This window comes from Mus caroli, unplaced genomic scaffold (genome assembly GCF_978045245.1).
Source record: "Mus caroli unplaced genomic scaffold, Mus_caroli_1 scaffold_7, whole genome shotgun sequence".
In the NCBI taxonomy this organism is placed as follows: domain Eukaryota; kingdom Metazoa; phylum Chordata; class Mammalia; order Rodentia; family Muridae; genus Mus; species Mus caroli.
Genome location: NW_028227262.1, coordinates 11,819,907 through 11,844,106, shown reverse-complemented (window position 1 = coordinate 11,844,106; position 24,200 = coordinate 11,819,907). Strand labels below are relative to the sequence as shown.

Genomic DNA, 24,200 nt, shown 5'->3' with positions numbered 1-24,200 from the left:
TGTACTGTCTTGTAGTGATGCTATATAGGCAAATAGATAACTTAAGTCTTAATGATGATCCTATAAGAATTCCTAAAATTAAGCTCTTTTATATTGGGACTATTACTAGGTCCTTCCTTCCTTCCTTCCTTCCTTCCTTCCTTCCTTCCTTCCTTCCTTCCTTTCTTTCTTTCTTTCTTTCTTTCTTTCTTTCTTTCTTTCTCTCTCTCTCTTTCTCTCCTCTCTTTCTCTCCTCTCTTTCTCTCCTCCTCCTCCTCCTCCTCCTCCTCCTCCTCCTCCTTCTTCTTCTTCTTCTTCTTCTTGTATTTTCCGTAACAGGGTTTCTCTGTATAGCTCTGGCTGTCCTGGAACTCACTCTGTAGACCGTGCTGGCCTTGAACTCAGAAATCCGCCTGCCTCTGCCTTCCAGGTGCTGGGATTAAAGGTGTGTGCCACCACCGCCCGGCACTAGGTCATTTTCTGATAGTCAATGTAATGAGAACTCTGCCAGTCTCCCAAGTGTCACCAGACTTTCTCCTACTCAAAGCACATTCCAAGAGTTTGTAAAACATTTAATCATAGGTCATAAAAAAGGCAACCAACGATTTCTTATCGGTGCTAGGACAGAAGATAAAATATTGACTGGGTTTATCTATAAAACTTCACTAATAACTTAGTTATGGTTTTCGACTTTCAATGAACCTGGAGCTGTGACAGGTGATGGGGATGTTTAGCCAGATAATTACTTTAATGGATATTCATGTAAACATTCTCTGTTGTAAACTTCTATTTCAATTTATGATTTTTTTTTGTGTGTGTGAACTTGTGATGGACATTTAAACATGTGATCATGTATTCTGAAAGATGTTTTAAGTGCCGAGGACAAAGAAAAGAGTCAGAACTGAGTTATGAGGAACTGAGCTGAGGAGAAGTTGTTAGACAGAACACTTTTTACACAGAACTGGACTCAAGAAGAACTTAGAAGTACAGGCACAGCATCGGGAGAAAAGGCATCGGGAGTTAGAGCATCATTGTGACATCAGAGCAGGAGGAAAGAGCAAGATTAGAAGGAGAGTGCAGAGTGGAATAACTTAGAAACTATAGGTAAACATAAAATACTAAGAGAGCAATGTGCAGGATGCAGAGGGAACGAGGAAAAAAGAAGATGCGGCAGAGAGCCGAAGGAGCAGACAAACTTCTCCTTATCATGAGTCAGAACAGGTCCCATGGTAAGGACAAGGCAGGCTTAGTCTTATTAAAAGGAACAAAGCTTTCTTCTTACAAACTTGAGTTTAATTCATTTAGCATTAAAAGGGTAGAAGCCTTTTCTTTCTGTATGTAATAAAAATTGGAGCGCATTTTTCATCCAGAATGAGTGAGTTCTTTCTGCCCTGGTGCTTGGTCTTTTGCTTCATGCACATATGTAAATGTGGATGTGTGTGTGTGTGTGTGTGTGTGTGTGTGTGTGTGTATGTAATTGTGAGAATGCATGCACGCTGAACCCAACTTGTTTGAATGGAAATGTATAAATGAGCATGTGTGAATCAGTATAGGACATTATGTGCATTTATGCATATCTGCCTATGCAAATGTTGTTTTCTTCTCCTGGTTCAATAGAAGTTTATTGCTCCAAACTTTCCTGATGCGAGAGGCGTCAGGACAAAAGGGAAAAGGCTCTAACTATTAATCCTTTACTTAACCTCCTGCTGTTTTAGGGTGAGATGCTAAGTGCCTAAGACTACAGTCTCTGGTCTCGGAGGAGCACAGAAGGCAGGTCAGCTACAGTCGCATAGTAGAACAGTAAACTTTTTATTACTATACAGAAACCCTAAATATCTTGTAAGATAAAGTCTTACCCCTGTATCTCCTAAGACAAAGTCAGGAGCCATAATAGGACAAGCTATTAACTAGCAGGTGATCTTCCTGAGATGGTCTGCCTCGGATTAATCTGTACCTCCTAAGACAAAGTCTTACTCTCTGCTGACACTCTTCCTTTCTGCTGCCTCAAGAAGAACCAACAAGAAAGAAGATCCCACCAGGGCTGGCCCCTGGCAGAATTTTGGTCTTCTCCAAAAGCATCCTCAACTATAGGCATGTATTAGTCAGGGTTCTCTAGAGTCACAGAACTTATGGATAAAAGAATTTATTGATGACTTACAGTCGGCAGCCCAATTCCCAACAATGGTTCAGTCGCAGCTGTGAATGGAAGTCCAAGGATCTAGCAGTTACTCAGTCTCACGCGGCAAGCAGGCGAAGGAGCAAGAGCTAGACTCCCTTCTTCCAGTGTCCTTATATTGTCTCCAGCAGAAGGTGTAGCCCAGATTAAATCTCCTTAAACTCGGAGATTTAATCTTCTGGAATCCATAGCCACTATGTCTCAAGATCTCCATACCAAGATCCAGATAAGGATCTCCAAGCCTCCAGATAAGGGTCACTGGTGAGCCTTCCAATTCTGGATTGTAGTTCATTCCAAATATAGTCAAGTTGACAACCAAGAATAGCCACTACAATCCACCCCTTGTCAACTTGACACAAATAATATCCCATGTTTACATGAAACAATAACAAGGTTGTGAATACGCCTAACATGATATAACTATCCCTCGTACAATCGCAAACGCATTTGTAAATTTACAATGGGGCATTCATATTACTTTATAATCCTCGTTTCTGCAACTGGTTACGTGGCCTTAACTGGTATTTATAACTACCTTCCTCTACTACCCATTCTGTATTTCCTTCACCTTCGGCCAGCACCTCAGCAGGTCTTGGCTCTTTTCCTGGAGGATTGACCCATACCTTCATTCCTGATGGGTCTGCGTCCTTTGTCATCCTGCTTGGATTAGGCTGTTGTAGTTTCCCATTGACTTTAATCACAGGACATGGTAGTACTAGGAGACGCCCTAAGGGATCTCCTACACTCCAGACATAATCTTGCTTACCTCCATTGTGAAGAGGTAATCCAATTTCCCCATGGTAATCTGGATCTATCACTCCTCCTAACACGGTTATTCCTTTTTTAGCCTGTTGGTTTAAGGGCATTAGAAGCCCAAAATGACCAGGGGGAAGTCTGAGCTTCCAGTTCAATGGAATGTTTGTTGTAGCTCCTGGTAGGAGCACTCCCCTCTCTGGAGCCAAAACTTCTAGGCCAGCAGAACCTAGAGTTATGGGGACAGGAAGCAAAAATTTTCCTAGAGGGTCATTAGGAGTGATAGTAAGTGGAACTATTCCCTTTTCCACCCCTTGATTCCTGGACCCATGAATCCTGGCTATGGGTGAAACTGTACCATATATCGAGCGCTGATTCAAAGCATATACTGCCTTCTGAAGAACTCTACCCCAGCCTTCCAAGCTGTTACCACCTAATTGGCGCTGTAACTGCGTCTTCAAAAGGCCATTCCATCTTTCTATCAGGCCAGCTGCTTCAGGATGATGGGGAACGTGGTAAGACCAGTGAATTCCATGATCGTGGGCCCACTGTCGTACTTCTCTGGCTGTGAAATGAGTTCCTTGGTCAGAAGCAATACTGTGTGGAATACCATGACGATAGATAAGGCATTCTGTCAGCCCATGAATGGTGGTTTTAGCAGAGGCCTTACGTGCAGGAAAGGCAAATCCATAACCAGAATAAGTATCTACTCCAGTAAGAACAAAACGCTGTCCTTTCCACGAAGGAAGTGGTCCAATGTAGTCAACCTGCCACCAGGTTGCTGGCTGGTCACCTCGAGGAATGGTGCCATATCTGGGGCTCAGTGTTGGTTTCTGCTGTTGGCAGATCTGGCAATCAGCAGCAGCTGTAGCCAGGTCAGCCTTGGTGAGTGGAAGCCCGTGTTGCTGAGCCCAAGCATAACCTCCATCTCGACCACCATGGCCACTTTGTTCATGTGCCCATTGAGCAATGACAGGGATGGCTGGGGAGAGAGGCTGACTGTCCACAGAACGGGTCATCTTATCCACTTGATTATTGAACTCCTCCTCAGCTGAAGTCACCTTTTGGTGAGCATTTACATGGGACACAAATATCTTCACATCCTTTGCCCATTTGGAGAGATCTATCCACATACTTCTTCCCCAGATGTCTTTTTCACCAATTTTCCAATTGTGATCTTTCCAAGTCCCTGACCATCCAGCCAATCCATTGGCTACAGCCCATGAGTCAGTGAATAATCGTACATCTGGCCATTTCTTCTTGCAAACAAACTGTAATACCATGTGTACTGCCCGAAGTTCTGCCCACTGTGAAGATTTCCCTTCACCTGTGTCTTTCAGAGTTGTCCCAGAAAGGGGTTGTAATGCTGCAGCTGTCCACTTCTGGGTGGTGCCTGCATAACGTGCAGAGCCATCAGTAAACCAGGCCCTAGTCTTTTCCTCTTCGGTCAGTCGATCATAGGGAACACCCCATGAGGCTATAGGCGCATGCTTGGCAGCAGATGGCATTGTAACAGGAGTAGCAACTTTTAGATCGTTTACTTGTGTCTGGAGCCTTTCGATTTTATCACACAACTCCTTCCTTTCATTCATCATTTTTTCCCCAGATACTAAGAGCAGCCAGCCAGTAAAATCATTTTCTGATTTTTTCCCCATCTTGTAGAAAGCTTTGTGCACTGAATCACCTAAATCATTAAGAAAATCAAGGGCATTAGCTTCTTTAAGTTTGAAATATAATTTCAACCATGGGTCTTCAAAATTCTCTGAGCTCCCAGGAGGGAGAGAATCTGGAGAGGTTTCAGTACTTGAAAGTGCTGGTGGCTCAACAAGCCAATTCCAGTATTTTAAAAGATTCATCCTTGTACTTCTGTTACTCTAGAACCACTCCTGGTACCAACTTCTGTATTAGTCAGGGTTCTCTAGAGTCACAGAACTTATGGATAAAAGAATTTATTGATGACTTACAGTCGGCAGCCCAATTCCCAACAATGGTTCAGTCGCAGCTGTGAATGGAAGTCCAAGGATCTAGCAGTTACTCAGTCTCACGCGGCAAGCAGGCGAAGGAGCAAGAGCTAGACTCCCTTCTTCCAGTGTCCTTATATTGTCTCCAGCAGAAGGTGTAGCCCAGATTAAATCTCCTTAAACTCGGAGATTTAATCTTCTGGAATCCATAGCCACTATGTCTCAAGATCTCCATACCAAGATCCAGATAAGGATCTCCAAGCCTCCAGATAAGGGTCACTGGTGAGCCTTCCAATTCTGGATTGTAGTTCATTCCAAATATAGTCAAGTTGACAACCAAGAATAGCCACTACAAGGCAGAATTCTAAAATAGCCCTTAAGAGTCCAGCCCCAAGCACAGATGCTCTGTACAATCTGCCTGTACCTTTGAGTGTGGGTAGACTGGGATGCCTATGGTGGCATAATCACTATTTGGGTAAGGTAGCATCATATGACCAGGTCCTGGGGAAGATATTCCTGTGGTTTGACATAAGCTCAATATCACAGGTCACAAAGAGGTATTTCTGCTATCCACGAGTAGGAAGTCCTGTGCCATGCTGTGAGCATGCACAAACAGGCTTCATCTTTTTTTTTTTCTTTTCATTTTAGCAATCACAGTAAAAAATGTGTGGAAGAGCTTATACTGCCATATAAGGTGTGTATGTGTGTGTGTTTGTGTGTGTATGTGTGTTTGTGAGAGAAAGAGAGAGAGAGAGAGAGAGAGAGAGAGAGAGAGAGAGCGAGAGAGAGTGAGCGAGCTTACATTCCCCTGCCTATTTCAAAGACTTATTAGGCCTCTTCATTTCTCCTGCTTCCCTGTACTATCACCTGCAGACAGAACCTTCCATTACAACAAACCCCCAGGAGACACTAGAGTCACAGCCTTAGAGGTAATGGCTATGCTTAGCACCTTGATTTGATCTGCAATAATCAAAATACTATATTCCATAACCGTGTACAATGACTGTATATCAACAAAAAAATTAAAAGCAGAATAAAATAGGGCTTTAAAGAAGCCCTAACAGATGACCAAGTCCCAAAGGTATGATTAACAATGAGCATAATAAGATCCCAACTTAATAACCATGGTGTGTGAATACTTTATCTATCATGAAGTAGGCATCCGCCTTCATTTATTTTCAGATAGCCTATTTGTGGAATTTCTTTCACACTGATGTACAGAGCATTTTTGCCATCGATAGATCTCTTCATGCAGAAGGGATTTATTCTATGTGTCACTTCTACAGTGTCTATTGTAATGCTACCAGATGCTTGATATGCACTTAAAAGGTAGTGTGTGCATGCGCGGTAGGCAGAAGTCAGTCTTAGGAGCCCCAGGCTGATACAGGAGGCTCCCAGAAAGCGGAAAGGGAATACCAACTCTATGTCTTTGACCAGGGTCAGACATAGCAAAGTCTGGAACCAGGCCCTCCAGAGTTAAGATTTCAGTTTGTGAGAACCTGACTTCCTCCTAAAGAGACTGGAGTAGTCAGTCCCAGGCCAGTGTGTGCGTGGTCTGTGGCACACATGAAGTGTTCTGTGTTCCTTTTGTGCAACACTGCTTGGTTAGCTTCCTGATGACTTCGTCCCACTGTATGATAGGTTTTTCTGTTCCATTTTTTCCATACAAACAGTATATAAGATGCTGTACATCTTTAAAAATTAGCTTAGCATAAGACATAGTTTTATGCAAAACCTCCTGACCCCAACTTTCCTGTCTTCTTTATTTCTGATCCGGTCGGTCCCTCCTCTCAGGCCTCTCACTGAAGAATGGCTCACTGGTCCAGATGCATCTACACTGTTTTGTTTTTGAGATGTCTCTCATTCATACTTGGAACTCACTGATTGCTATGCTGGCTGGCAGGGATTGGTGTCTTTTCAGTGCTGCATTCCAAGCATGTATCACACCATGTATAGCTTTTTTTTTTTTTTTTTTGTCGGTACTGGGTATCACACTTCATACTTACATGGCAAGAACTTTAGCTCAGTAGACTGGGGTCTCTCCCTCCCCAGCCGCAGTAATAATAGTTGCTAGAGCCACTGAAAAGAGCCCGTTAGCCTTTAGGTTGTCACGGATCCTTGCTGAGCACTAAGTGAACATTTCCCACTTGCAAATAAGCACTTGCTGGCCATCCACTAAACGCCAGTCACTTATCTGTCACCAGGATATAAATGTTGTTAGCATAACCATTCTATTAGGGAAGTCATTACTGTTTGTGAGTTGTGACGGTGTGTGCCGGGAGGGGAGTGGGAAGGAGAGCGAGAGAATGGTTGCTACTGGGTAGGCAGTTAGATGTGAGATGATTATGGAAAAGTGTGTCTGTAGCTTAGCAATGAGAAGGTTCCAACTCTACAACAGCATCCTACAAGGGACGGACTCGGCGGCTCCCAACACTGGGTAGCAACTGGACGCCGCGCGCGTGACGTCGGAGCAGCACGGGCTCGGTCTCCGAGCTCGCGCCTGCGCACACTGCTTCTCGCCGCGCTGCTGGGAGCTACCGCCTTCCCGCCGGTCGTCACTTCCGGCTGACGCGCCGCGTCGGGCGACGTCACTTCCTGCCGCTACCGGTAGGGACGGTGAGTGGCGGCAGGCCGGCTTTCCGGCGCTCCCCTCCCCTCCTCCCTCCCTCCCTGTCCCTCCCTTGGCGGCCGCGCGTCGCGGGGACTCCGGAGCGGGCCTCCCTCGGCGTGAGTGCGGGGGCCTCAAGCAGCCTGAGGCGCCGCGGCAGAGAAGGAGGACGACCGCGACCCTCGGTCCCCGCTCCGCGTCACCGCGCTAGCCGCCGCCATGGCCATGAGGCAGACGCCGCTCACTTGCTCGGGCCACACGCGGCCCGTGGTGGATTTGGCCTTCAGCGGCATCACGCCTTACGGCTACTTTCTGATCAGCGCTTGCAAAGGTGAGCTGAGCCCGCGACGGCCGCGGCTCCCGAGTGCCGACGGGTGGGTGGGTCGTGGCTGCCAGCGACAACCACCGCGCTGCTGGGACAAGAGGGTCGCCCCCGGCCGGGCTTTATGCGTCCCTCCTCCCCGCCGTTGTTAGTGCTCCCCAACACCTCGTCTTTCTATCCACACAACTACATTGTGTTTGCCAAGGATTTACGGGAAGGAGAAATTAGGCCAGGCCGAGAGGAGTGCCCTTTATGTCCTCTCACTCATTGTCTCATCCTTTGTGGTGTGAGCCTCATTTTTTTTTCCCCAGACGAAAGTGTACGTTAGGTTTATGTGGTCCAAAGTAAAAAGCGGCTATCTAGATAGTTTTGACACCGCATGTCACTGACATCCAGCCCACGGTTTTTCAGAAGTTTTTATTCATGTGTGCCTGTGTTGTCTCTTGTGCATGCTTGTACCTGTGTGAAGGGGTGCCCCAAGAGGAAGGCGTCAGATTGTCCAGAGCTGGAGTTACAGGCGGTTGTCAGCCTCCGTGTGGGCGCTGGGAATCGGAATCGGGTCTTGTGGAAGAGCGTTTCCCAGGTCTTTATAGTTGCTTTGTAATTAATCCGAGTTTGCATAGGTGATGAGGGAGGCCTCTTATTCGGTCCCAGAATTGCTTATGCTTCCCAGGAAGAGTGGCCACAACTCCTTAGTCCCCTAGGTCACTGAGACCATATGCACAGACCAGGATGGGAAACCCCCCCGCCCCCCCCCCCCCCAACAAGTGCTTAATGGCAGTAGGTGGGAGAAGTCAGAACAACGGTTTTCCGGTAGTTTGCTGCTCAGGATTTGATATTACGTTGCATGCTTCTAAATCACAGATGTCTGAAAATATTTTCTAGATGGCAAGCCCATGCTCCGCCAGGGAGATACAGGAGACTGGATTGGAACATTTTTGGGTCATAAAGGTGCTGTTTGGGGTGCAACATTGAATAAGGATGCCACCAAAGCTGCTACAGCAGCTGCAGACTTCACAGCGTAAGTGTAACAAAAATGGCTAACTTCATTCTGTTTGAGTTATGTGGTGACATGGCCAGATTCTCCAGCTTCACAGTTAGGCATGAGGTTCTGACTCCGCGGATGCTATAGACACTACATGGTGTTTGATCTCGCCACGATTCTGTCCTGGCTCTGAGCATCCTTGTCTTCACTGCATCCCCAGACTTGAGATGTTTCAAGGACTGATGTCTCTTTCATCGAGACCAGGAACGTGGTGAGCTACACAGTTTGGACCATGGGTGTTGCTGATGTCCTTCACGGATAGTCTTGTACACTTAGTGAGTGCTGTACAGTGATGTCTCCAGACACCTTTTCACTCAGCTTTATTACTGGCTCTAGATAATTTAAAACCGGACGTCAAATTTACTTTGTGCTTTCTATGGTTTTAGAGATGGCTGTCTGAAAGATTCTTAGTTTTCATTAGATCCTCAGTTTCTTAGTTAGGTTTTTTTATTGTGAAGGGACAACAAGGTAAAGGTAGCTCTTAGAGATTTAGCTGGGGCTGGCTTCCAGTTTCAGAGGTTCAGGTCATTATCATCATAGTGGGAAGCATGGCAGCATGCAGGCAGAGTTGGTGCTGGAAGAGCCAAGATGATCAGAAGGCAGCCAAGAGACTGTCTTTAGCAGGCAGGAGGGTGGTCTGGATCACACTGGCCAGGCTTGAGTTTTGGAACACACACACACACACACACACACACACACACACACACACACACACAGAGTCTTCAGTCACTGTAGTAATGGATACATCGCCTCATCTCAGTTCCCTTTGTCTTTTGATACAGTCTGAGATGGACTAAACCGTTGCCATAATACACTTTACCTGTTCTTACTTTGGGTTTTACATCTATTATCAAACTGACATGATTCTCCTTAATCATTGAGGCATGTGTCATATGTTATATAATTTTTTGATGTATAGTTACTCACCTGGCTTTGTAGTCACCTTTGCTTTTAAATCAATGCAGGTAACTTTAATTTACTCTTGTGTGTGGGGGTTTGTGTGGAGGAAGCCAGAAGACAACTTTGGGGGTATGGGTTGAGGGCTCTGGTTCTGGTTGTCAGCTTCTGTGCCTACAAAAGCATCTTGATGGCCCAAAGGCAGTGTTAAGAGCTGCTGTATATGCTAGTAGACCAGAGCCTGGAGAGTGAAAATGGCCTTATTGATTGCTTGTTTAAAAGAATTTCACACTTTGGAGCAGTTGTCAATGTGTTGCCATCTTTTTTTTTTTTTTTTTGAGATAGGATTTCTCTGTGCAGCCCTGGCTGTCCCGGAACTCACTTTGTAGATCAGTCTGGCCTTGAACTCAGAAAGTCTGCCTCCCGAGTGCTGGGATTAAAGGCGTGCACCACCACGCCCTGCTTGTGTTGCCATCTTTGATTTAAGCAAATTAAAAATAAATGGTTGTTGGATGTGGCAGCACAAGCCTCTTTAATCCTAAGCATTTGGGAGGTGGAGGCAGGAGGATCTCAAATTAGAGACTAGTCTGGGGATGCATCAGCTCCAAGCCAGGACTACACAGAGAGATCCTGCCAAAAAGGAAACAAAACAAAACAAAAGCAGAAATGAATGAAGAAAATACTTATTGAAGAAAGGAAATTGAGTAGAGAGAGATCAGCATTTGAACTGAGTATGCAAAGAACACTGAGGACACTGATGCATTGTGTGGAGCTTCAGAAAATACACAGCCTGTCTGAGGAGTGGGTCACGGTTAGAACCCTGGGTGCCTAGAATCAGAAAGAGAAGGAGCTTGGGGCAGAGGGTTAAACTATAATAGAAGAGACGGGAGTGGCTATAAGAGAAATATGGTGACATTATTTCTCTCAAGCATGCTTTTTATATAACTCCACACATGTAAATAGTTATTGGATCACCAGCTCCTATTTCTTAGATTTGTAAATGTTACCAATGCTGTTCATGCCGAATGCTTCGCATTGCTGGCCCTTGGCGTACCTACCTCTGATTGCTCCTGATGACCTCGGTTCTATTTGGAATCTCTGGACTTTGGCATGATAGCTTGTATGTGCACACTCACAGCCTTATGTACTTGGAGTGGGGAGATGGCTGGTTTGCTTTTGTTTTATTTCTACTTCTGTCTGTGTTTTGAGAAAAGTTTCACTGAGTATTTAAGGCTAACCTAACCGCAGAATCTCCTGTCTCAGCACTGTAAAGTGTGTAGGGATTATGCCCTGTAGCACCTAATCTTTACATCTTGATTTAAGCTTTATCTGATCTGTATCAAGGTCTAACATTGTAAAATTTTAAAGTTGTTAAATGCCAGGCGTGGTGGCACACGCCTTTAATCCCAGCACTCGGGAGGCAGAGACAGTTCTGGATTTCTGAGTTCATGGCCAGCCTGGTCTACAAAGTGAGTTCCAGGACAGCCAAGGCTATACAGAGAAACCCTGTCTTTAAAAACAAAACAAAACCAAAACCAAACCAAAACAAAACAAAAACAAAAAACAAACAAACAAAAAAGCTTTGTTTAAAGTTGTTAAATCAGAGAAGTTCTTTATATTTTGCTCTGGCCTGTGGCTAGATAAAAGGATGACTTGGTGAATTGAATTGGCTAAGATATTTTGCAGATATGGTAAAAATATAAAATTACAGCTCTAAGCTAAAAACTAGGCTAGGTTAATTTTGAATCTTGCATGAATTATTCTTTTTCAATGTCAAAGAAAATTAAAAGGTAAAAAGTCCTATGGGAAAATTGTCTTTTAGGCTTTTGATAAATTAAGTATCCCAATAATTAGCACTACGTCAAATGCATAATACACTTGTAAATATTATGCATATAATTATTTTGTATTGATCAAAATTACTGTTATATTTAATCTTGTATTAATGTTAATATTTGTTTATGTTTACATTTAGCAAAGTATGGGATGCGGTCTCGGGAGATGAATTGATGACCCTGGCTCATAAGCACATTGTCAAGACTGTGGATTTTACACAGGTGTGAGAAAATGGAATTTTGGGTAGGGATGTAGTTCAATGTGGTACACTGCTTGCATAGTGCAAAAAGCCTTGAATTTCATTTGAGGTCAAAGAAGTATTACTGGGTAACTCCTGTGCTGCAGGGAGGGGAGGAGGGGCAGTGGCAGACTGGCAAGGCGGTTCCTGTGGGGCAGTAGAGTTGAGGGAGACTTGAGTTTAGCAACTCTCTAAGAAGTTGACAATGTCTTCTAGAAGTAGTTGTCTACAGTTGTGTCTGTATTGGTGATTATATTTAATTAACGATTAAAGTGGTTAATCTAACATTTTTCTTTTTTGTTTTCAGGATAGCAATTACCTGCTAACTGGGGGACAGGATAAACTGCTGCGCATATATGACTTGAACAAACCTGAAGCCGGTAAGAGCAGGTTACACATCCCTTTGTGCTTTTCCTTTTCCATTAGGTAGCGACTAAAGAACTCTAAAATTTGAAAATTAAGATAATGAGCAGAAAGAAACATCCATTATCTATTCTCCTTCATTGTTAATATCTTTTGTCAGAATATCCTGTCAGGCCTTTTCTTATTCTATGCAGATTTCATTTAATATTGGCTTATTTTAATGCAGAGCTCGTAGCCTTTTGGCACTGTAAAGCATCACCATGGTAATGGTTTTTCATTTCATGATGCTAGGTTTTGTAAAGGTACTAGAGCAATGCTGCTAAATTTAGGGTAATGGTTGGTGTGGCCTCCGGAGGAGAGGATGCTGAGACTATGGTGTGGATGGTAAGGGTTAGGCTTTCTACCATTTAGCTGTATTGGTTGTTCAAAAGAAACATTCTGTAGGTGAAGACAGGATTATTTGTGAATTACAAAACTGACATAAGTTTTAAGAAGTATGCTGTGACTAAGCAGTCACTCTATTTGAAAGGCATTTGTAACGTAGTAGACTATACTGAACACTACTGACTGCATCATCTATCTGCTGGGCAGTTTTCCCTCTGCTTACTTTTTGGTGGACTTCTTAATGCATCAAAGTGATGCTGAGCTTGTGTGACACAGTAGAGGTACAGTCCAGGGTTGGATGGACACTTTTCATCCTCACCTCTCACAGCTGTGCTTTGAAGAATTTTTTCCAGTGGATCAGCAGAAGTGATAGCAAGTCATGGTGCTCTGACTGTCCCTAAGACAGTGTTGATCACTCAGTGCATGTTTGTACTTGATCCTCACTGTGTAACGACTTCTGTGCCCCATTGTAAAGATGAAGAAGTGAAGTTTCTTTCACGGGAATTGCTTATGCTAGTTTAAAATTTCCCTTTCTCCTTCCTCTACTTTCCTGTTGCGTGTGTGTGTGTGTGTGTGTGTGTGTGTGTTTTGTTTCCTACCAGTAGTTACTACCAACAGTGACTTTGACAAAGGTCCTAGAGTTAAATTTAATATGAGGATTAGCTTAATATACTGTTGTTCCTGGGCTCACGTTTTTATCCGTTAGTAGTATGTTTGTCTTAGTTTGGGTTTTACTGTTGGGAACAGACACCATGACCAAGGCAACTCTTATAAGGACAACATTTAATTGGGGATGGCTTACAGGCTCAGAGATTCAGTCCATATCATCAAGGCCAGGAGCATGTCAGGCATCCATGCAGGCATGGTGCAGGAGGAGCTGAGAGTTCTAACTTTTGAAGGCTACTAGCAGAATATTGGCTTCCAGGCAGCTAGGATGAGGGTTTTAAAGCCCACACCCACAGTGACACACCTACTCCAACAAGGCCACACCCATTCCAACAGGGCCACACCTTCTAATAGTGCCACTCCCTGGGCCTAGCATAGACAAACCGTCCCAGTGTTGTAACTTTCCATTGTTTTTGTATTGCTCAGTTTAGAAAGCCAAATATGTATTATTCATTTTAAATTGTTTCTTCTAAAGAACCTAAGGAAATCAGTGGCCACACTTCTGGTATTAAAAAGGCTCTGTGGTGCAGTGATGATAAACAGATCCTTTCAGCGGATGATAAAACTGTTCGGTAAGTTAATTTTTCTTCATTAACATAAAGTTTAAAAAGTATTTTACCTTGTGGTTTATAAATACTTTTAATAGTCATGTAGAAAATGTGTGTAACCTAAAATTTAAGTCAATATAAGTCACAATGATGTGGACTTACTATTATCGTCACCTGGAGTAGATGCAGGAAGTCATTAAAGCTGCTGCTATATAGCTGTTCCCAGTGTAGTTAAGGGCAGATTGCCTGAGGGGATTCATGATGCCCTTTAACCTTTGTATGTTAAGAACTGATGTATTTTGTGAAAAGATGCATAGCTGTGAGATAGACCAAAGCAACAGTTGAGATTAGTTAAGCTAGAACCAGGTGTTTTATAACATAGTGTTGTTAATGTGTTAGGAAAATGTATTATAAATGTATTTTACCCACAGCCTAACACAGGTTTTATATTTCATAGAAACTCACAGTTCCTATTTGTAATGAAAATTGCTTCATTACAGCTGTGATCGTTTCCTCATGGGTTTATGTATAGATAAAAGAAGCTTTTTTCTGGCTATTTGAATAAATAATTTACTTATGTGCTCATTCATTTGCTCATTCAATTGCAGGCTCTGGGATCATGCCACAATGACAGAAGTGAAATCTCTGAATTTTAATATGTCTGTTAGCAGCATGGAGTATATTCCTGAAGGAGAGATCTTGGTTATTACTTACGGACGATCTATTGCTTTTCATAGTGCAGTAAGGTATGTCTGTCCAAGACATTTCTTCATTTATTTCTGTGGGAAAGAGACTTTAAAAATAAGGGGTTGGAAAGCTGGCTCTGCTGTTGATTAACAGTGATCGGGCCTCTTATGGAGAAGGTCAGGTCTCACCTCCATTAGGTAGCTCACAGTCACTGTAACTCAGCCTTGGTTTCCAGTGGCCTCCACAGGCATCCCCATGTACACACACATATGCACATATGTGTGCCGTGTGTGTGTGTGTGTGTGTGTGTGTATACACACATATACATACAGATAAAGTAATCTTGAAAAAAAATTGGAAGGCTTGTACCAAAATGTTTTGTGATTCTTTTGAAGGCAGATTCTTACCTGTGCTGTGTAACTCAGACAGACAGACGTGTTCCCACACCTCTTAACAACTCTCTCTTAGGTTGAGCAGTCTGTAATCAGGAATTAGTGAGATTTCAGCTACCTGTGATATTTATTTCTACATAGTAAGGCGTATACAACATCATGGCAGTTGATATAAACAGAATATAAAATATGCTAATACATATCCTGATAATTTTATTAGCATATTTTATATTCTGTTTTTATCAAAGGAACCATTGGCATGATGTTGTATGTTCCTTACTAGGTAGAAATCACTGTGATAATTGTTTTCTATTTTTTTAAAAGATTTATTTATTTATTTTATTTATATGAGTACACTAGCTATTTTCAGACACACCAGAAGAGGGCATCAGATCCCATCACTGATGGTCATGAGCCACCATGTGGTTGCTGGGAAACTCAGGACCTCTGGAAGAACAGTCGGTGTTCTGAACTGCTGAGCAAGCTCTGCAGCCCCCTGTTTTCTATTTTCTAATTAAAATTTTAAAGAGACAAGGCCTGGGGCTACAGCTCAGTGCGAGTGTTTGTTTAGCATGGATTGAGAGACTGGGTTTGAATCCCTAGGATCTAAACACAGTGAGGGAAGTAACGCAAACCCATTCATTGTGCGTGTATGCACACCTGTGCACACTTTGGTTTTTTTCTTTTAATTATTAGCACTATGATGCATAATCTTGATTTTTTTTTTAATTAAAAATGTTTTTATCCATTCAAACACCTTTAAAACATTTTTATTGGTTATAGTGCATTAAATTGGAAGAGGTTTTGTCTCAGTGCCCTGAGCACTGTAACTGATTGTGGTACATCTTTGTTGTCAGTACTGGAATCCTGAGTACAGTGTTGAGCCAACTGTAGGACTGACTGTGCAGTTCTTAGCCTTGGTGCTTAGAGGGTTTCTGTAAAGATTAGACCACATTCTCCTCTGACAGGAGTCTTATGATGTGGTGTAAGAATACTCCAGTGTTCAGCTTCATCGAATAGGAGACAAACACGTTCTAAAGCGTGTAACTGCTCAGTGTGTAGCTGCTCATTTCTGGACCATGCATTCCTGCTATAGACTCTTGCCTCAGATCTCATTTGGTAGTAACTGGCCTGTTGAGTATTTGAAACACGGGGGCTGGGCTGTAAGCTACATTCAGAGTTTTTGTGTGTGTTTCCCCCACCCCCAAAGACAGGGGCTCTCTGTGTATCCTTGGCTGTCATGAAATTCTGTGTAGACCAGGCTGGCCTCGAACTCAGATTTACCTGTTTCTGCCTCCTGAGTGCTGGGTTAAAGTTATATGCCACCGTGCCACTCTGTAAGTTATATGCCACCATGCCTGACTCTGTGCATGTGCTATGTGCTGATTGATGGTCTATGTTGAAGTAATTTTCAGGATTGAACTGAAAAGGGCTGGTAAGGAAACTAGTTGATCCCCCCCCCCCCCCCCCCCAGGAAAAGGGAGGGGGAGTAAGTGCACTGATAAATACAGCTTCATTATAATTCGATTGATTAATCTCAGTTATTGCTGTGAAGAGACACCAGGACCAAGGCAACTGATAAAAGGAAACATTTAACTGGGTGCTTTGGGGGACTTGCTTATATTTTCAGAGCGTAAGTCCATGGCCATCGTAGCAGGAGCCAGGCAGGTATGGCATGGAAGCAGTAGCTGAGAGCTTATATCTGATCCACAAGCAAGAGATGGACAGAGCTAACCAGATTGGATCTGCCATGGGCTCTTAACCTCAGCCCCCCTCCCCCGCAGTGACACACCTCCTTTATCCATCCTAATCCTTGTCAGAATAGTCTAACTGGGAACCATGCGAAAGGCTGCAGGCGTCATTCTTACTCAAACCGCCACACGGCCTTCACTCCGTAGTTAAAAACAGCTACTGACAGCAGTTTCATGTGTTGGGGAATGGAAGCCTGAGCCCCAGCCGAACCCTGAACAATTATAAAACGTTTGGCATCCCTTGTACTGTAGGAGTTCCTACTGTAAAATGTCACTTAGCTTGATGCTTTTATTTACTTTTTCAGCGTTGAGCCTTCAACCTGGGCCTTTATTTGCTAGGCAAATGCCTGACCCTGACTTTTGACTTTTAAGGGTGCCCTGGGTTCTCTTTCCTTAGCCTCTTGAGTGCTGGTATGCAGACATAGGCCACTGCTTGGCCTGCATGACCCTTTTGTATTTACTAAAATAATGCATGTTTGTAGAAAAAATAGAGTGAACATTTTCAAAAGAAAAATAATCTGTCACTGCTCTAAGTGGGTGGGACTTGGGAGAACGGAGCTGATGAAGGAGGTGGACTAAAGTTTCATGCAGTCGACAACTTTATTCAGAGCATCAGACAGTTTATAAACTCTGAGGACAAAGGTCACGTGAGTAAAGTTATCTTTGAGTTCAAACTGTAGAGTCACACGGATAGTTAGACATGTAATTGAATAATAGCAACAAGCAATAATGAGTAATCTGAAGTAAAGACATTGCTACCCACTGCACCTGGGAGGACAACAGCAACACATTCCAAGAACAATTCCATGTTTTAAAACAACTGAAGTCATGAGACTCTAGTTTTCTTGGAGAATTCTCACAAAACTCTTTCCTGGACTGTGTGTCTATAAACCTGACCCCAGAGAGCGGCTAAGGCAAGGAGGATCTTGAGTTGAAGATCTGGACTCCATACTGATTCTGTCTCCAGCCAAGACACTGATGTCCAGAAAGTGTCTCCTGTTCAGAAAATGGAGTTCCCACTACTCAATGTCTCCCTGAGATGAAATCCACTTGGATATACCACTATAGCAATCTTTTGAACTCTTGCTCGTTAGTGGTTTTTTTTTTTTCCTTTGAAATCCATTTACACTTAGCTGAATCTATGTTTACTGTGCATTGGGTTTCAGCATTCAGGAATAATTTTAATGTGGCTAGACAGTTATTTATTCAGTTTTAAATTTTTTGTAGACATCTATGTTTTTGTGTTTTTCCTTCACAGTCTGGATCCAATTAAATCCTTTGAAGCTCCTGCGACCATCAATTCTGCGTCTCTTCATCCAGAGAAGGAATTTCTTGTTGCGGGTGGAGAAGACTTTAAACTGTATAAGTATGATTATAACAGTGGAGAGGAATTAGGTGAGGCTCGCTCTCTCTCCTCCACCTTTTAAGGCTGTGTGTGTCACATGACCCTTTCACAGTGATTGCTGAAGACCATTGGAAAACATAGATACTATGATTTATAACAGTAGCAAAAATGCAGTTATAAAGTAGTAACAAAAATAATTTTATGGTTGGTGGAGGTTACCACACCACCACAACTGTGTTAAAGGGTTGCAGCATTTGGAAGGTTGAGAGCCACTGCCTCAATTTACTGTCAACATATTATGAGTGCCTTCGGTATTAACCTGTGGTGTATTGAAAGTAAGTTTTCCAGCTGACTAAAACTCAAAACTCATACATTCAAAAACAAAGGTGTTTCATCCATTTTGGATAGAATTATAGACCCTCAGACAAAATATACTGAGTTCATTTCCTCTTAATTGAGCCTTATCTTTACGCTGATGTTCTGCAGTTCACTGATTTCGGATGCTTTATTGGGATGGATTATTTCTATTTCAAGTCAAATACACAACATATACAAGGATATTTTGTTCTTCCTAAGGAGAGAACAGATAACAAAATCCTGCTCACTCAGCCTCCTTTCTTCAGCCAGGGAATCCCCAAGAGTCTCTAGAGAATGGTGGGCTTCACTGGTTTATCCAGGCACCTTTAGAAAGAGTAATGTATATAGGATTAGAATATAGAATATTATTTATTATATATAATTTTTATTTTAATATATGTTTCATACTTCAGATTTAAAATTAATTTGTAAATCTAAAAATATAATTTAACACAGTAATATGTAAAATATTAAAATATATTAGTTATCTATTGACATGTTATATATAATATTATTAGTTTGTTTTTTGGAGTCTTGCTATTTCCCTAAGTTTCATAGTTCTTAAGTAGAATGGCTGATGTATGATTAATTTGAAGCAAACACATCCTAACTTTAGAGTATGTGTAATAGTATGCTAGATAGGTCAAAGAGCAAGACTCAGTACCTACTTGGCACTGGTTAGTTTTGTGTCAACTTGACACAGCTGGAGTTAACACAGGGAAAGGAGCTTCAGTTGGGGAAATGCCTCCATGAGATCCAACTGGAAGGCATTTTCTCAATTAGTGATCAAGGGGGAAAGGCCCCTTGTGGGTGGGACCAACCCTGGGCTTGTAGTTTGGGTTCTATAAGAGAGCAGGCTGAGCAAGCCAGGGGAGGCAAGCCAGTAAAGAACATCCCTCCATGGCCTCTGCATCAACTCCTGCTTTCTGACCTGCTTGAGTTCCAGTCCTGACTTCCTTTGGTGATGAACAGCAGCATGGAAGTGTAAGCCGAATAAACCCTTTCCTCCCCAACTGCTTCTTGGTCGTGATGTTTGTGCAGGAATAGAAACCCTGACTAAGACACTACTTTTATGCTTACTTACCAAGTCCAACTATGTTTTGCTTTTCGTTTGAAAATCTCTTTTTCTGTGTATAAGCTGCTTTTTTTCTTACCTGTACATAAGTATTATGGTTTCCACCCAAGGAACTTAGCTAGCTGGATTTAGACACAAAGAACAGGAAGCAGTTTTGTTCCTTGGGGAAAACAGGTGGACTGGGGTTGCTTAAGTCAGTTCTAGAATGATTCAGTCACACATTCCGTTCTTCTCAGCTTGAGAGAGCTGTGGCTGGGCTGGGGTGGAGGAGAGCCTTAGCATTGTTGACCCAGACTGTGTGAAGGAGAGAGAGATGGACAGATGTTATATTTTGGATGCGGCTGTTCTCATCTCGGTCTCTGTTCATGGAACTTGGGGTTGTGGGTAAGGGTTGGGTCCAGGAGGTTTGTGTATGGTAGACAAGTAATTCCATCCCAGTCCCTCTACTGGATGGCTTTATTCTCTGGCCACTCAGCTTGAGGGAACTGCAGAATAAGATGATGAGGCATATGATTATATGTGGAAGATTCGTAAGTCAGTTTTCCTGCAGTAGAAAAACCTTCCTAGCTGGGCGTGGTGGCGCACGCCTTTAATCCCAGCACTCGGGAGGCAGAGGCAGGCGGATTTCTGAGTTCGAGGCCAGCCTGGACTACAAAGTGAGTGCCAGGACAGCCAGGGCTACACAGAGAAACCCTGTCTCGAAAAACCAAAAAAAAAAAAAAAAAAAGAAAAACCTTCCTGACCTATACATTCTCATATTAAAATGTAAGGTCAGTAAGGTCCCTATTGAGTCTGTGTCTCAGCATTGTGGTCGAATTAGGAAGCCTAGATGACCTGGTTAGGCAATAAGGATAGAGTGTAAAAGAGCTCCATCTGGTGGCCCTCCGTAGACATGGACGGAACTAGTTCCTCTAAAAGCAGGTGTGAATTCAGGACTTAGAAACTGGGATGAAGTTCACAGACTTGAGCTCTAGCCTATAGAATTAAGTCTTTATTGACAGCCTCTCAATTTGTAGTGGGTTATGAAACCTTTGAAAGACAGTCTGTGTCGGCATACAGTCAAAAGAGTGATGTATAGTGAATAATACCTTTAGGAACCTTGAGAGGCTGCAGGAAAGATGGCAGAGGGCCGTTGTTTCCCTCAGCTGCATTTTGTTCCCTGGATTGGTCTTAGGTATGATATTGTTCCTCCCGAGTTAGACATTTGCATTGAATTTGTAAGACATGGTTCTGCTTGTTGGATGTCAGGGCATAGCTATAGAACTCAATCTGGGGGAGGATATGCTGAGTGCTGATCTCAGTTTGCTCTGAGTCTGGTGTAGTTTGCGCATGCAGGTATAACCTATAGTGTGTGCCAGGCAGAAATGGTGTTTAAATTGGTTGGTCCTGAGCTAACCTGGAAAAGGGCTGCCCTGCTAATGCTTAGTATGTGCTGCTGTGCTTATTGGTCTTTATTTTCATGTTTCCTGATCACCTTTCTCTGAACTCAAGCTTTTTTGGGTCATTGCTTTCTTTGCTACATTAATGTATAAAAGTACACAGAAACTGCAGTAATGCTGTCCACAGCGTCAGAGTGTAGTCCAACCCTTTCTTTCAGGTCGTCAGATCCAAGGTCTCTCAGACAAGATCTGCATGAATCCATGAAAATTGACAAGTCTGCCTCTGCCATACTGGGTTGGAAAGGGCTCATTCTAGGGAAATGGTAGAGATGATCTTCCCAGCAGAATAGACAGTATCTTTTGTAGAACATCAGTATTTACCCCAATAGCTTTACATTTATTTAAGTCTGATATCCCTGTTCTTCACTGTTTTCAGAATCCTACAAAGGTCACTTTGGTCCCATTCACTGTGTGAGATTCAGTCCTGATGGTGAACTCTATGCCAGCGGTTCTGAAGATGGGACATTGAGATTGTGGCAAACTGTGGTAGGAAAGACCTATGGCCTGTGGAAATGTGTGCTTCCTGGTAAGGACGTCTCTTCAAAGTTATCAAATTATAATGCATACATTTTGTATCATTTATTCTGTTTCACTGAGTTTGTTTCCTTTAGATTTTGAATTATGTAATATGGTATAAGCAGAATGAAGTCACGATTCTAACTGAGCAATGTCCTTTATGTGATGAATTGAATGACCTGAATTCAACATTTATTACAAAGGAGCTAGGGAGATGGCCCAGTGGTTTCAAGAGCATCCATACAAAAATAGAAATAAAGCTTGGTAGAAGGCAGTATGAAGAATTTAAAAGTTATCCATCCAATTGTTTATAGTATTACTTGATCCTTACCACTGAAAACATGTTTTTGGTTTAAAAAACAAACAAAACAAAAATCCCAAATACTTGTTATTGATTCCAGAGTGGCTGTTGTACTAAAGGTGACTTTGAGATGTCTCTTTTAGAATCACAGTGACTGTTAAGAGGGAGTGTGCTGTGTGTGTTGGTGGGAACCTGCCCTCCTTCATGGTCAGTCACCACCGCTTTTCTCTTCACAGAGGAAGACAGCGGGGAACTGGCAAAGCCAAAGATTGGATTTCCAGAAACAGCAGAGGAAGAGCTGGGTAAATAAAATTTAATGAACTTTTCTATGAGCCCTGGGTATGTAAAAATTCAGTGTATGAGCGTTTTGGTCCATGGCAAAAGAAACTTAATAAATGTCCACAGTTGAACTACATTATAGGAAGCTGAAACTCGAGTGCGTAAGCATTAGCTCTGGAGCCCAGGTCTCGTGCACGTGGGCATGACTGATGGGGCTCCTCCCATGCACGCAGGAAGGGGTCTAAGAGCTCCCTAGACAGTTCCTAACCGTGACGGGGGGTGGGGTGGGGGGGGGGAAGAGCCCTTCCTGCACAACGGACATTTATGTGGGGGCAGACCTCAGGATGCAGGCTGCCTGCTGAGGTTCTGAGGATGCTCTGTTGATGATAGGCAAAGGGATGTTCTGAGGATGCTCTGTTGATGAAGAGAAGCAAGGGAACCAGCATGGAGAATGCTACTGTCCAGCCTCAAGAGTAAGGGCAAAGTGAGAGGAGAGAGGCTAGACTAGGGACAGTAGATTCTAGGTTAGTAGCTATGGGACAGACACCAAGAACAGAAGGAAGGTGGGCTTGTCTTTGATGCATAATGGTGAGATTGGTAGATTGGCCGTTGCTTGTTTGTAGCTTGGTGGTAAGAAGGGAAGAGGTGATCACAGACTCTGAGGTTAACCCCTGCTTTTGATACTATTAGAGCTTGCCTCCTGGGAAGCAGTGTTTAATGGTTAAGGTTTTGAACTGGGTGGCCTTAAATACTAGTATTTGATTACTACAGGACCCGAAAAAGCGTGATTTAATGAAATACTGATTGGGTAATTGGAGTCAGTGAAAGCTTATCCTGAAGGGAGAGGGGTGGGGTTAAACAAGGGGTGGGGATAAACAATTGGTGAAATGGCTTGAGCTCTGCTTGGGTGTTTGGAGCCCTGGGATAATGCCATGTTTAGTAGCTGTCTGTTCTCTCCTCCTCACCTCAGCATATTTGAAAAGACCTTGTCATTTCTTCCTTATACAGAAATGTAGATTTTCTTCTTCCCTTTATTAAATTGACTATGATTTTGTCTTTTAAATGCAGAAGAAATTGCTTCAGAGAATTCAGATTCCATCTATTCATCAACTCCTGAAGTTAAGGCCTGAGCATCAGACGTGTGCTGCAGAAACCATATGTTCATGGACTAAACAAGCAGAGACAAGCATCCGCCTTCAGAGTTACTCTCTGCCTGTGGCAAAGAGGGCAGAAAATATTGGGGCATATGAGTTAGCTCCAGTGCACGAACAGCTACTCAGTGTTGCCCGTGAGTGAAAATGGCTGAGTGTCTGAGGTGCAGGCAGGAGGATTGTGCTCACCTTGTGCCATAGCCTGCTGTTTGGAATGAAAAGCCAACTTACAATTTCCATTTTACACCTAAATTTCTTGTAGCTGTTTATGTTATGAAGAAGAAAAATATATTGGCCTATTTTTCTGACTTTCCCTTAAAGAAGAACGCCTTTTTTTCCTTGCCTAGTGATGAAGAGGAGGAAATACATGATAAAGTAACCGGTTTGATCTCTTTCATTGTACACGGACTGCTTCAGAACAGCTAATATTTTTAGTTATCTAAATAAAATGCCTATAAAATTATAATTTTTCTGTTTTTTTGGGAAATTCTGATACATTTGAATACTAAAACTAACTATTCAAGTTTTCTATATCATACACAGCCAGCCATAGCAAAGACAGTTTGGTTACAGAGTCTGAACTAAACATTTCCTAATTTTGAAATTCAATTATTTAAACTTGAAATTTTCATATCTTTTGTTGGGTGTTCATTTATTTCCTTCCGGATGGATACAATTGCTTTTCTTGTCTCTTTGAACATGCATGTTAGTTACTAAAACAGAAGAACACTTAGGAAGAGCAAGTAAAGAAGTTGAAATCTCAGTTCTGAAAATGTCTGAAAAACTGCTGTACGTAGTCTAACATCTGCTCGGTTGTACACGGTTGTACAAATAGCCACATGATTTAATGAAACTGGGTTGGTTAATCATTAATTTTCAGTATTTATGATATATCAAACTTTTATCATATTTAAACTTGGGTCATTCAAAAAGTCAACCTTTAATAAATTGGATAATAAACTTGTAGTTTATTTACTTATTTTATAATATGAAGAGATTAAATTAGTAATTTGGAAATACAGGTGAACAGCTTGTATTAATTTGCTTTCTTGTAATTTATCTTTTGAGTGACCTTTAATACTTTGATCAGAAGAAAAAAGTCTCGACTAGTTTGTGACAACTAGAAGTTGG

At 42.6% G+C, this 24,200-nt stretch overlaps 1 protein-coding gene across 1 annotated transcript; it reads left to right on the top strand.

Annotated features, from left to right (window-relative positions):
• The first annotated feature begins 7,462 nt into the window (after window positions 1–7,462).
• Strap (serine/threonine kinase receptor associated protein) lies at window positions 7,463–23,707 on the top strand. The gene is made up of 10 exons (XM_021165325.2): window positions 7,463–7,808; window positions 8,685–8,820; window positions 11,717–11,798; window positions 12,123–12,195; window positions 13,704–13,800; window positions 14,385–14,522; window positions 17,865–18,001; window positions 21,199–21,348; window positions 21,876–21,941; window positions 22,987–23,707. Exons 1-10 carry the CDS (start codon window positions 7,697–7,699, stop codon window positions 23,046–23,048), a joined length of 1,053 nt encoding a protein of 350 aa, XP_021020984.1. The 5' UTR covers window positions 7,463–7,696; the 3' UTR covers window positions 23,049–23,707.
• The last annotated feature ends 493 nt before the right edge of the window (window positions 23,708–24,200 follow it).

Excerpts from the sequence above, each read along its gene's own strand:
- Strap (XM_021165325.2), top strand. The coding sequence starts at position 7,697 with ATGGCCATGAGGCAGACGCCGCTCACTTGCTCGGGCCACACGCGGCCC. Across the intron at positions 13,801-14,384 it reads GCGGATGATAAAACTGTTCG|GCTCTGGGATCATGCCACAA; the intron begins GTAAGTTAATTT and ends ATTCAATTGCAG. Across the intron at positions 21,942-22,986 it reads AACAGCAGAGGAAGAGCTGG|AAGAAATTGCTTCAGAGAAT; the intron begins GTAAATAAAATT and ends TTTTAAATGCAG.